The following is a 14,983-nucleotide window of genomic DNA, read 5'->3' as shown; positions in this document are numbered from 1 at the left end:
AATGTGTGATGAGCTGAAAGTGGACCAACGCAGGAATGGAGAAAAGGTGCCTCTCTGCAGAGCCCCGAGGAACATGCGTGGTGTGGAGACGAACAGAAAGCATCTATGAAGAATGTGGAAGGAAAAACTGCCGGAGACCCAGAATGGTTCCAGATGATGAGAACCAAGGGAGAAGGTTTGGTTTTTCTGTCCAGGAATATTTCCCCCCCAAGTAGACAAAAATGTGGGCAAAAACATCAATACTGCAGAAATCCAGGATGGAAATGCCTTTAAATTTAGCAAATTGAACGGAGAATTTTGATGGAGTTGAATAGCGAAGTTATGAAGCGAGAAGGAAAGAGAAACAGAGTTGCAGCCACTTCTTCAAGAAATTTAGTGGTGAGTGGAACAAAGCAAAAATAAAGACACTCATTGTGAGATATCTAAGAGAAGATAACTTTTTTCTTAGTTTATTGATTTTACAATAAGATAAACTGAATTGTTTATTAGCAAGGAAGGACATAGATATGCATTACTGTGACCATTTAGATAAATAATAATTATAAAGTTAAAATGCTGGTGGATATTCTAAAGTGCTTACAAGATATGTTAGAAATAGAATAGAGGCCTTACAAATCATACTTAAAATAAAAAGGAAATACAAACTAGAATGACATCGCTATGAAAAATGAAGAAACAACACTATGTATCAGGAATCAGAATAAGAAATACTAGATATAGAATAATGATTATGACTACAATGCAAATTTTCTAGATTTATCTCTGTAAAAACCAAAGTATAGGGTTAAAGAAATAGTTAAAGAACAAACAGGCATACCCAATGGGCACCGACAATAATTTGGTAAAAGCCAAGGAAGGGGTTGGCAGGGGAGGGTGGAGGTGGGCAAAAGGGGGGTGGGGTAAAGGGGACTCCTGCAATAATGTCAACATTAAAATTTTTTAATAAAAAGTAAATTAAAATAAATAAATTTTTAAAAAGAAAATCAAAGTGGAATGGCTGAAGAAAAAAAGAATGTTTAAAGAAATGAGAAAAAAATCATCAAAATATTTTTGAAAAGGTGTGACTATTTAATATTTAACATGCATTTAAACAAAACAATGGACATTTCTAAAAGCACAGGTACCAACAAAAATGCCCAATAGAATAACGTCTCTCAGTGCAGCTTTGGAAGCTTTTGATACCAGACAATGTGAAAAATTAAAGGTATAAAAATATAAAATGTAGTTTGCATGTGATTATTGCACATGGGTTCAAAATGACAGCATAATTAGAGTGAACAGAGAATTGTCTGAGTGTCTGGAAACAAGATAAGCATATATCCCAACAGTATCCCTGCATTTATAACATTATGTATTTATGATTAGGTAAAAGTCATGTTGAAAAGAAGATAACCTCTTCATAAGAGCACAAAAACCTATCAAGATTTCAGGATAAACACATTAAAACTGTGTGAGGCCTTTGCAGAGAAAATCTTAAAACTTTTGTTGATTGATTTAATGGTGTATGCTCAGAAATAAAGAAATCCAACATTTCTGAATGCAATGGCTAGAGGAATACATTTACGAACCCGAAAAAAAATAATCCCACAGTCTTATGTAAAAAACATAAACTGACAAAAATGTTTAAATCTAATTCTAATAAAAAATATATAAAAAGAAGAGTGGTAGTAATCTTGTAAGATACAAAAAGTACTGCAAAATACAGCAATTACAATCACCAACTTACTGGGACAAAATCATGGTAAAATAGATTTGACCTAAAAAGTTATATAATAAAGGAAACATTATTCTATAATAGAACACAGGAAGATAGCTCATGGAGCAGAAAAAACACATATCCGCATCATATGCTGTGATCTTGTCAGCAAGAAAAAACAGCAAGTGTGTATCTTACGCTGTTTTCCTTTAAGCTTGAGATGCTGGAAAATCTCTGTGTCTCTTATCTGCTTTATTTCTGCAAATCTAATCTCAGCAGAATGAGATTCATAGAACTCGGGGATCACAGGGCAGGTGTAATGGACAGTTTGGCTCCCTCGTAACACACAAACCCTTTAACCACTTCCCTGACAGCTGCTGAACCTCCCACTCGAGCTCTTGCAAAGGGCTCTGAGCCTCAGAGAAGCACGTGGGCTCCCTACCTTCCAGAAGCCCAAGCACTCCCCTGGGAGAGGGCATGTGACAGGAACATCAGACCTGCGTCCTGCCTTGCAGGGCCTAAGTGACACCGGAGACATACATGGTAGCAGGTGATTTTCAAATTTCTCATCTCCCTACTGACAAGGTGTCCCTGTAAAGAAAAGCTAAATAGGGAGCAAATACAGAACTTCCTCTGAGGTCACAGAAAAGCAGGTTCTCCAAATCCCTCTCCGCTGGAGGACTGTATTTGCTATTATTTCTTTCGATTCAGAAGGCAATCCAGCCCACGGCTCTGCTTGACCAATAAAAAAGGACAGTAGGAGAAGGAGTGATTAAACTCATCTTTCTCTATAGAAAAGGCCCACAAAATTCCACAAAGTTGGTATCTTTTCATTTTTTGCACAATAATATTCTTGATTTGGCCTCTCTAATCTTCATTCTCATATTATGAATTTCCCAATTAAATAAAAATAAAATCATGATGTCACTAAAGGCAGAAAACAGTAGTTATAAGTGCTGATTTACAGTGGAAATGGTAGGAACATTTTTCATGAAAGCATATAAAAAGCAAAATTTATTTAAAGTTAAGTTTTAAATAATTTAAGTTTTAAATTATTCATCAGCAAGCAACTTTGAGAGATCCATCAGTTCTTTCTCATATGGAAGTTGTCACATTTTTTGTTCATTTACATCAACTGACAAAGTACATTGCTCTCTAATGAAAGGATTTCCCTCTAGTGTCCAATAAAACATTCAAAATCCCACTTGTAACTTTTCAGAGAGCTGACTCATTTGAAAGTTTTATGTCTTCAGAGCCCAAGTTTTGAGTGTTTCTGGATCTATGTGCCCCCTTTTAAAGAGTAGAATCTGTTGTTGACATTTGTCTCTGTGTTCTGACCCACTCTTTGGAACATATACTCCTAAATACCCTCCCTAAACACTTTTTTCCCTCAACTTGTTAACAAAATTCACCAGCAAATATCTGAAAGAGTAATTATGTTAAGTACTATACTCATCAATGTCAAAATCTAGCACTGCTTTAAAGATCCATTATCCTGCAGACTATCATCACAACTGTATCCTTGAGCCAAGTGTTCTAATAAAGGCTGGCTTAAATGTATGTTCTTAGCAGATCTGGAGCAAGTTAACAGGCTGGGTGATTTCAAGCTTGTAATTTATCTTTGACGTAAAAATTGTGTCATTCATAATGCACACAAAATTGATATTGATCACTTCCATGATGTGCCTAAAATAACCCAAGTTCATAAAAATACTTCAGTCAAAATTACGCTAGAAACTTCTGGGGAGAGGACTATAGGCCTGGGAGACTAGGGAGTGCACATTTTTGCTATTTATCTGTGTTTTATTCTTTGAAGGCTTAACATGACCAGTGTTACTTTAGTGAATGACGATGTAAGTAAGCCTCTTAATGAGAAGACACATCTGATAGTATCTGAGTTAGTTCAGAGCAATCACAAGGTACAGAGTGTTCAGAGATTACATTTAACCTGCAGAGAAGTCAGGAGAGACGGGAGAGATTTATGAATAGTGCATCGTGAGCTGTGAGTATACTCAGGAGTCCAGGGATTGCTATAAACCATGAAGAATCCAAAGTGCCAAAGGATATAGTTATAGGATGATTGATGAGTACATATATAATTAATAGTTGCATTGAGAAGATTGAACATAGAGAGAGAAAGAGAGAGAAAGCAACTGCAGATTATATTTAGGTGTTCTGTCAGCTGGTGTTTAAGAGCACGTCTCCTTGCCTACTGCATGCAAGGAACGGTACTAGGTTCTAAGAATACAACAAAAATTAATAAATTAATAAATGGCCCTTTCCACCAAACATTCACAGTCTAGCTTCAGCATGACAGGAATGGGGCCCAGGCAGGCCTGCTAGAGGGATGATGTCCCTGGGAAATGGACCCCTGAGTCACTTAGTGTGGCAGCGAGCTCGCAGGCAGCTACCAAGAGGCCTGCTACATTTTGACTCCTAGTGACCCATTGACAGGAAGGGCCACTGGGAGGAGCTGGGCTAAGACAACGGCCAGGCACCATCACATGGCACCCTGCCTCATGCTACGTGTGTTTGTTTCACGCAAATGTACTTTTCTTTCTCTAATCATTTGATCTATATTATGTTAAAATGGGCGGTATTAATTTTATCCAAAGCAGGGTTGAAACAAATTGTTTTGTTCAGAATACACCCTGCCCTACCACTGAATGAAGCACTTTTTAAAGGTATTGCTATTTACCATGTGACTGTAGATGAAGTAAAGGTGGCATGTGGTGAAGGGTGGGCAGGAAGTGACATGCAGAACCCTTGGGTATCAATTTGGTTTGTGAGATGCTTAATTTGGTCTGTGGAGGCACCAGTCCTCATGGTCTCCAGGACTGCTCCTGTGTATAAAGGACACATAGATTGCCACTGGCTGATTTTTATTTGTCTCCTTATAGCTATCAGGTCATATGTTATGGATTTTATTAATGAAGAGAATTTTTCATTCCCACTTATTTACATGTTAGTCCAAAAATGTATAAGCATTCATTCTAATTCTAGGAACATATTTCCTGTTGCCCCAGCAAGAAAAGTGCTCCAGTCTAGGCACCAGACCCTGGGAGTTGACTCCCAATATTGATGATAAAATACATTTGTGGTATAAAATTATACATTATTAAACATCTTTAATGTAAGGCTTACTTTTCTGCAGAGTTCCCTTTTCATATTTCATTTAAAAAGGGATCACTGGCTACTTTTTTAAAAATTAGTAAAAGCTCTTACAATACCTTCCCTGATGGTCCCATAAAGTCTCTAGCACAAAGGATGCCACACTGGTCCAGTTCCTGAGTTATGTAAGGTCAAAGTGTGGCCTGTCTAACTACTTGGATGCCACAGATCAATGTGACAAGGGTGACACCTGGTTCTGGCTACTCAAAGTCTCTTCAGGGAAGAATGCAGTGCAGATGAGGTCAGTAGCTTGACTTACTGTATTTGCCAAAGCTGGTACTATAAATATTAGGTTATTTAATCTGTCTGCTTGGAATTTCAGTTCTCCCTAACCTTGGTGCTATTTTGAAGTAGATTCTGGAGGTGATGGAAAAGAAAGTTAAATATATCTGTCAGAACCAACCTGATCCAGTTAACTACCGTTTGAGAAATAAAACCATCAAAGATATGTCTATCTCTTAATGTTGAGTCCAGAGTTTGATATACATAGAGACCAAAGAATTTAATATCAATCTGAATACTTTTGCTATAAATATTGTAACACAAAAAGCTTAAAAGTAAACAAACCATGAGATTTGCAAATAATACCAGTGAGAAAGCAATGTTTACGGCCATATCCCAGTGCCTAGAATCACACCAAACACAATGTGCTCAATCAATACTTGTTGATTGAATGAACTGAACTCTGTTTTCAAAAAGGAGCTTGATTACTAGTCATCAGTCCATATACAAATTAAAGTCCAGCATCAAAATTTGAGGATATTTTTGTTCCTACCACCATAATACATTTTGATGAAATTGTTTAAAACCTACTAACTCAATACAATTTAACAAATAATAATGAAGTACCTTCTATGTGCCAAATACAGCTAACAGCAGAAGTATGGTGATGGATGCTCTCAGAGAGGTGAGTGTGGTGTTCACACAGAGTCATGCAAATCATTACCTTTAGAGAGGGGAACTGGTTCCTGGTGACAAATACACAAACTCAAGAAAAACAAAACTATTCACACAAATATCCCACCATCACCTGAAGTCAAGCATGTCAACTACAGGTCCCCTTGTATTTGGATGGTTGCCCCACCAAGCACGCCTGTCTTACCTGCTCTCCACCATCCTAGATGACACTAAATGACTTTGCCTCCCACATGTCTGACTTGTTTCTGTTTCTTTTTTATTCAATACTTTGTCATAACCCTGATGAATATTTCTATGTAGCACCCCCAGCAACACTTTAGGAAAGCCTCTGACACTACAACTGGTTCCCTATTAGGCCCTCCCTCCCAACCCCAATGACCTCCCTAAAGAAGAAATTAGATAGTTTCATCCCACAGTAGAGAAAGAAGGAAGCTCAGATTGCAGCTGGGGCAGACTTGCCACAAATACTATCAGAGAAATGGGCTTTCACTAAAAGTCAGTGTCTTAACGAAGCAATGTTATTGTTATTATTTGAAGTTCCCCAGCCTTGTGTTAATAGTGGTTGATGTGACTGTCATATCTACATGTGGGTGATCCTAGGATCCCAGGACCATCTCTGCTCTTTGTTTTACAACTCTGCCCAGTGCCCAGCCAGGCTGGGCAAGGGGCTGCTCCGGGTTCTTTGTAATGCCTGTATATGAATGAATTGCATACTTGATATTTTAACAGTAACAATGTCATTTTCATAACATCTAAAAACATGGATGTGAGATTGAAATGCATTTTACCTGCTGACGTTTTTCAAACTCCAGCTTGATCCGGGACTTGATGCAATTGCACGTGTCCTGATATGTTTGCTGCAGAGCAAGTTCCATGAGGTGCTTGTGGTATGCTCCTGCCAGGTTCCCGCAGATGAAGATGATCACGTTGGCCAGGATCTGAAGGCACAGAAAAAGCCACTCAATAGGGGAAGTGTGTCTAACTCTTGAATGTAGCAATAATAAAATGCACATTAGCAATAGTCTGCAGAAAGTTAATTTCATTTCTGTGTCCAAAGGAACATTTTTATTTACTTAGCAGAAACAGCTATTGCCTTTAGGGATTCTATCCCCTTCTTGGATCCATGCCCTTTGATAGATGACTTGGCTATACCTCCCTTATCTGTGGGCTCAAACATGTGATTTGCTAATGCTAAAGTAATGTGGGTCAGAGTAACCAAGTGCCAGAGCCAGCTCAGGCTAGAAGGCCTGGTGTGTTCTGAGTGGCTCTTTTGTGCTTTATCAGGAAAACAACATGACCTGGCTAACTCAGTGGTCCCAGGAAGTTAAGTGATTCATGGAGCAAAGCCACCCCAGACAACCCACAGTGTACTATTATGTGCCGCTTTGATTTCTTGGTTGTTACACAGTATTATTGTGATATTAGGTGACTGATACATGCTACCCTCACACCAAAATTTTTTTGCTGAGTGTGGATAAGTGTTATTTCCCCATTATCTTTTGTTTATGTAGGAATATGGTAGCCTTTGAAAACAAAACTTGTTACTTTTTTGATGCTGAAAATAATTCATGTTCACAAAAATCAGGGGATAAAACAGAACAATATACAGAAATACTAAATATACAGAACATCTAAAAAGAACCTATAACTGCCATGCCCAGGAAGAGCACTGTCCATTTGGCATGTTTAGTCACTCCAAACCCTTTCTGAGTCTCACACCCAGTGCTATGCCTTTTCCAAGACCTCTTGTTCATAAGGAACTCAATTCATTCTGAACGGAGTGTTCTGCTTTGCCTTTTTAGCCTAACATTTAATCAGATTTTCTCGTCATAAAATTCTATGAAAATAGGCCTTTGAATGCTTATATAATATTCAGTTCTATGACTATATCATAATTTAGTATGTCCGTACTATTCCATACTTAACATTATTAATATTCATTAAATTTGCGTAATGGTACAGTAATCAACCTTTTGTATAAAGCTTTGGCTTCATAGTTAATCATTTCTATAGGCTCAATTAGTAAAATACACTGAGTAGAAAGCCATGAATATTTTGAAGTTCTTAATAATATTGCAAGTTGCTTTGAGGAAATGGTCCATTTACATTCTCGCCAACAGTGTACAGCAGTGGTCTTTTCAGGGTGCACTCTCATTTAGCGCACTTTTACACAGTGGTGATAATATATGAAAGTGCGGATTGCTGACTTCTGCTCTTCTGTGATCAGGGCTAGACCTCCAGGGTCTGGCAGTGGATACATGGTCCTGTCTGGATAATTCCTCATTCCCCTCCTCCACATGACCTTGCTTCTCACCAAACAGGCTGGCAGTGGCTTCAACAACAAAGGCAGGGCATTGGTTTCCAAAAGTTTTACACTCTTCTCTGAGAGCCTCGCACAAACAGATCAGCATGGTGAGCATGAGCAGTAATGACTCAAACCTTAGTGGAGGAATTTTTATTCCTAAGCCATCAAGGTTCCCTATGATGGGACTTCCCAGAAAACCACACTGTCTGTCCTCTGCACAGTGTAGTTGCTTCTCCCAGTGAGAACAGGATGAATTTATCTGATTGAGGAGGCTGGGAGAAGGATCTGGGGACCATGAAGTTCACCACTATGTGATGTGTGCATGTGATATGCATGTGTGACACATACATGTGACCTGTGTGGGAGGCATGTGATGTGCTTTTGATCTGTGTGCAAATGTGTGCACCTGCCCAGAGAGAAGGAGCAGTCTTCAGTGTTACTTCCAGACATTCCTTCCCACAGCCATGCTGTCACACATCACCTCTGCAAATGTCAATCGCATGAGCACATGGAAAATCCTGGTGAACTTCCTGGCTTCCTGGCTGAGGACGTGTCCTCCTCTAGCTGATGGGAGTGAATGTGAATGCCTTGCCCAGGGGCACACTGTTAATCAAGCTCTGTCATACGTGGCTTCTACAGAATGACCATCTACTTTGCTAAAGATTCTTCAAACCTTGTCATGGCTGGATTTGCTTGGAAGATCAGTGCACAAAGAATGCAGGCAATGAGAAGCCACACAAACCAGACAGCTCATAATTAGAAAATACCATCTCTTTCCTTAGTAGGTGCAGCTGAACTAATAATAAAAATAACATTATCTAGGCGAGCTTTCCCTTTTTCTCCTTAAAAAATGCCTTCAAAGCAAAAATGTAAACATTTTAGGAAGATAATTCCTCCAAAATAAGAACCAAATGCAAGTGGCAGAATGGAAGGAAACCATCACCTGCCCCGGGCCTCCTGCAATGGGGAGTATGAATGGGCCATGTCCTGGGACTTAAGGAAAAGCCTTCCTTTGGCCATTTGTTCTGGATTCTGCATTGCACGAAATTCAATAGTTCCTGGCTACAGATAATTGGAAAGAATGCATTTACCGATCTTTATTTGGATATGCAAATGAATGCTTAAGAAACAATAAGAGTTTTAATGCCAAGTAAGTACTGTATTCCTTTTCTAATGAAAAAATTAATCAAGGTACAAGTATTTTTCTGATAGCTGGTTTCATCCTGAAATACTGTACTCTAAGGTTAATGGAATTGGCCCTGGTGTTTTGATAACTATACAAATTTACAAATATGACTGATAAAGCATTTTCTTTCAAAAGGTGTATTCATAGGATGTTTTTGTTTAAAACCTAGGGCACCAAGAAAGTGATGTGGTTAAGGTTTTCTTTTCAAATATAATTTCAAAGCATTTTATTTTCTAGAGACTGATAAGGAGAGCACACAATAAAAAATTCTATTTCCACAATGTTGGATTTGTTTTATAACATCATACTATCCTTATGTCTTCTTTTAACTTATTGCTTCATTTAGCTCCTCTCACATCTGTGAGAAAACAGAAGAGGAAACCTGGCCTCCAAAGTCTTCATTTTATATAAGTGTGGCATGTTTGTTAGTGATTCTCAGGAGACACATGGTTAATACATCCTGAGCTGGTGGGTGGGGAGGACAATTGTGATTTTGCTTCTTTCTCAGGGATCACCACTGCTCTTCTAAATATACCTTGTATCTTTTCATCCTTGCAGGAGTCCAGACAGTAAAAGAACCAGGAGGACAGACATATTTTATTGTTTCATTTTATAGGCAAAGAAACAAAGGTCTAAAATATTAAGATGCTCTCCTTCTTGGGAGCACTGGGTCTGGTCAGGTTCCTCCAGTGGGATCTGACCTCCTACTAGGGTGTGGAGAAGGTATTTCTGAAGAATTTCTAAAGAGATGTGTGTTATTTTGTGAGAAGCTAACATTATTTTTCTTGATAAAGCATTTGTATCTTATGCTATAAAGAGATTCCATCATTTAAAGTTATTTTAAGTGTCTGTGTCTTGGGAACCACCTGTCCATGGAGAATTTAACTGGTGATGCCCACGTCTGTGTATGTTCAGAGGAAAGTAACTCGAGGTCAAGCTGCTCTCAACCAGGTCATGTGACCAAGGGTGAATGATCTGAGAATTATTTCACCTGGGAAGAGAACACTGAAGTGAGTGAATTCAATGACTTTGAACATTTGAGCAATTATCACCCGAGTTAGGTGACCACTCAGATCCCCAGTGATTCTGAGATATTACTATTACGGGTTTTAAGGAGTTCCATATTTCCACTTTTGAATTTATGTTAAGGCTGTGAACTATAATGTCCACAGAGATAGCAGGCAGCATACAGGCAAGTTGAGAGTAGGGTGGCTCCTGGTAATGATCAGAACACTGTCACTTAATGATGTGATTTCTCTATGAACTAACTGCACAGGGTTGGAGGGGAGGAGACAATATAGCATTTGAAACAGGTCATCAGTTTAAAACAAAGCAGATTATAAATATGCAAAACATCAATTATAAGTCAAAGGAATCTAAAAGCAAATACAAGGACTTGATGAAGAGAACTGAAAATGCATATTCAGCAAGCTCACTGCATCTCATAAGCATCAAATTTAGTTTAAATAAAACAATGCTCTTGCTTGGGGAAGAAAATGATCAGGTAGAATTTTCCTTAACTGAGCTCTCAACCTCAGTCCCATATTCTTAGCACTTCTCTCAACCCCCAAAGAATTAAATTTCCTATATTCCCTGGCCTCAAGATTTCTGCTTCTTGTTAGACATTTAGTGCAGACCAGAAACACTGTGCTATAGCTAATAGCATCCAACGATCCTTAGGTCATAAGTTAGAATCCTCTCCTAATTTGAAATCCACCCAAATGAGGAGTAGTGAAATCAGAAAGAAAGTGTTATGGACTGAACGTTTATGCCCCCACAAAATTCGTATGTTGAAGCCCTAACTTCCAGTGTAATGGTATCACAAGGTGAGGACTTGAGGAGATAATTAGGTTTAGATGACATCATTAGGGCCTGGCCCCCATGATAAGATTAGGGTCCCCGTAAGGAAAGGCAGAGACCAGAGCTTTTTCTTTCTCTCTCTGAGCCATGTGAGGACGTAACAAAAAGAGGCCATCTGCAAGCCAGGGAGAGAGCACTCACTAGGAACTGAATCCACCTTGATCTTGGACTTCTAGACTTCAGAACTGTATGAAATAAATGTCTATTGTTTAAGCCATTCGGTCTGTGGTGTTCTTCTGTGGAAGACTGAACAGACTAGAAGGTTATAAAGAAAACTGAAAGAACAATCACCTCAGGTGAAGACTGGAATTGAAAACTGGGAGTCAAATGCAATTTGTTTTCCTATAGAAATGGCCACTAGAAATATAAAGTATTGTTGGTTGTAGTTATTATTACTTTCACTCTTCTCTTTTATATTATAGCTGTTATTATCAACTCTTTCTGAAAAGCACATATCATGCTATTTTTCCAGCTATATTTGGGCTGAAGGACTAAAGAATCTTATACATAGATACGGTTCAAGTCCAGTATAATAGATACAACTGGAAGGGGGAAGTCTGAGAGCCATTTGCTCCTCTCAGAAGATGAAAAATTAAAAAAACACTCTAAGTTCTATGGTGAAATATCTTTAAAGAGCCATATCAAACCTTATAATTCTCAATGGGAGATTTCTTAAGCTTTCAAGATAAGTTAAAAAGAACTGTTATATCCATAAATCAATGAGGCCAGTCATTTCCTCTTTACCTTTGGCCAATTCTGCAGCCACCTCTCCAAAACAATGCCATCAACCTTTCTCTCCCCACTCCCTTCTGTTTCAACAAAGCTCTAAACCCAATTCCTAGTGCACTTGTGATTACAAAGTACTTTTGTTAGAGTTAGTTTTTGTCTGGACCCAGCACTGCCCCAAAGCGTGCTGACACAGTGACCTTTGGCTGATTACATCTGATATTTTTTTCAGTCAACAAATCAATGATTAACTGAAATTTAAATCTCTATTAATACCCAATAGAAGCCATTGTCTTGTTGATCTTTGTGGGTCCACATAATCGAATGAGGGTTAATCATCCCAAAGAATCTCACTTTGCTTATTTCAGTAACCCATGGAACCAAGTGGTCCTGGATCATCCAAAAGGCTTATTTAAATACCGGTCTCTGTAGCTTCTCAAATCCTTTCTCCCACAGTGATGACATATACACAACAGGAGGTTATATTTTGAGTGTTGCATTTCCATGCTTTTCAAAAACTTTATGAACATGTAACTATATACTGATTATAACCTCAAAATTTCTACTCTTAAATCAACTTTCCTAAGGATTTGCACTAAACAATATACAAATTGCTAAATTCTGGTTGACTTAGAAGTGAAAAAAAGAAAAGAAATTTTAACACACTTTAGTTTAGACTTTTATTAATTTAGACAATTCATCTCTCTAATCTGAATCAATGAAATTTAGATCCATTTAAACACCTCACCGTTGACCCAAAACACTTATTTAGAAGTTTAAAAGCCAACAGGTGTTCAGATGCAGTTAACAAACATGACCAAGGCCATCAGACACTCCAACCTGTGCACCTTAGTTTGAGATGAAATGATCACTTCACAGTGCACAAGTGAGATATTTCTCTAGTTAATATAGCAAATAACAGGAAGACATGCCTTTTATAGGCTCGGGGGGTACATGTGCATTGCTACCCCATTTGCAGCTTGCAATCTACACAATAGTACATAAACTTGGAATTAAACGAACTAAGCACAATGTACCCTGCTGCTCATAGTAAGAGGACACCTGTGAAGGTAAATGAACCTAAATGTAGATAACAAATATAACATGAAAACAGAGGGACAAGTTTGCTGAGGGGTAGAGGAATAACACCTCGGGGACAGCATGGCCAATCTGGGGCATGAACTTAGACATGATATTAGTAAGTGCCTCAGAGATGCAATGGATTACAAAGTACCGGGACGACGGTGGACTCCACATACAGCAGGAGATAAATGAGTGCTGCGATGCACAAGATCTACTTTAAATTGGAATGTCCTTCTTAGACAGGTTAAAAATGCTACATAACATCACATGTGATTAAAAGAGAAATAACTTCTTGGATGCATAACTAAAACCTTTTGTGAATAGGAAAACAGAAACACTTTCTATCACAGGCTAAACTTTCGATCTTTCATTAATGGTACTAGTTAGGAGAGGGGATGCCTGGCAGCAGCTTCCCTTTTCATAGAATAAAAGGCTGACATGTACTTAAAAGGAGATTCTCCACAGAGTGTTCTCTTGGGGTACTTCCCCAACCTTCTTTCCTCTCCTGCTGTATATGATATGATTTAATGAATGTCTCATCTTGGTTCATGTTAAACCATCATAAGCCATATGTAGCATTTCTGCAAAAGAACTACGAGACCCAAATTTCTAGGAAATTCAAATTTTAACCTTTATTTTATAAATAATGTTTTTAAAATCCAATATCATGTCGTTAATAGATGAATTGTATGCCCTGCCCCCCTCCCCAATTCCATTCCAACCTGCAGACTATTCTGTAAGAATGCAAAGACTAGTTCCTAAACCCACTAACATGAGACTCTGACTTCTGGTTAGTTTCAACAAGAGACTATACCTCAGTTTGGCCCCCATCACCAAGAAGCATCTTGTGTTCTCCCAAATGGCTACGACTGCAGCACCTTTTCCCAGTTGGGAACATTCAATGACCCTAATTAAAAGGAATGGGTTTTACTAAATATGTGTATTAATCAGCTTGGCCTGCCACAACAGAGTACTGAAGACTTGGCAGCTTAAACTATCAACATTTACATGCTCACAGTTCTGGAGGCTGGAAGTCCACAATCAAGGTGACAGCAGAGCTGGTTTCTCCCAAGGTCTCACTCTTGGTTTGCAGATGGTCTTTTACTTGTTGTGCCCTCACATGGTCTTTTTGCTATGTGAGCTTGTGTTCCCCTGGTGTCTCTTATGTGTTCTACTCTTTTTCTTGTAGAGACACCAATCAGCTTGAATTAGGGCCCATCCTAATGGCCTCATTTTAACTTAATCACATCTTCAAATGTCCTGTCTCCAAATATAGTCATATTCTGCAGTACTGGAGGTTGGATCTTCAACATATACATTATTTTTGGGGTGGGCACAATTCAGCCCATAACAACATGATATTGAGTTTTAAAGACAGATTATTTATGAATTACCAGAATTTAAGGATTAAAAACTACATTCCCTAGAAATTTGGGGCTGGTGATTTTTTGCAGAAATGCCACATACCAACCATGATGGCTTAATATGAACTAAGATGAGACATCACTAAATCACTAGATTCAATAAACCTTTACTAAGCATCCATTTATAATCAAGTACATTTTGTACCACCCCCAAAAGTCAATTCCATTGGAATGAATGCAACAAAATAAGCCAACAATAGAAGTCAATGAAGTAAGTGAACATGCGTAGGTGATGCAACTCAGGATTCTCTGGAGCTGGAGTGGTAAGACTTTAGTTGTAGCTGCGGGACTCTCGGGGTGATCACCATAAACATTCTATCATTAGGAATCCTTGTTAGCTAGCTGTCTTTATGAGAATAAGGATGTTTGTGGTTGAAAGTAGACAACTGATAAACTGAGCATACTTCTTGCAGCATTACTATAAAATTTTACTTGCAAAAAATGCAGAGGTTCCCAAATTTTCCTAGTTCATGATGCCCTTAGTGTCTCATTAAATTTTTCATAGCACTACGAGGCCAAAGGAAATACCTAAGAGTCCTGTTTATTAAGTAGTAAGGTCCAAACAACTTAAATACTCTGCCCTAACAACTCAGTAGTTGCTGAGGGAAAAAAGC

General features: G+C 38.4%; 1 protein-coding gene across 1 annotated transcript in view; it reads right to left on the bottom strand.

Moving 5' to 3' along the window:
- Positions 1 to 14,983, bottom strand: part of ADCY2 (adenylate cyclase 2) — a gene marked incomplete at its 5' end in the record, with an annotated part of 295,855 nt that overhangs the window by 132,754 nt on the left and 148,118 nt on the right. Inside the window, one exon of the mRNA XM_081133157.1 lies at positions 6,574 to 6,723. Within this exon, the coding sequence (XP_080989283.1) occupies positions 6,574 to 6,723 (150 nt within the window). The remainder of the gene's footprint in view (positions 1 to 6,573; positions 6,724 to 14,983) is intronic.

Source organism: Miniopterus schreibersii (assembly GCF_964146895.1).
Source record: "Miniopterus schreibersii genome assembly, chromosome: 3".
Classification (NCBI taxonomy): domain Eukaryota; kingdom Metazoa; phylum Chordata; class Mammalia; order Chiroptera; family Miniopteridae; genus Miniopterus; species Miniopterus schreibersii.
The sequence above is the reverse complement of the archived record's forward strand: the minus strand, read 5'-3'. Positions and strand labels throughout refer to the sequence as shown.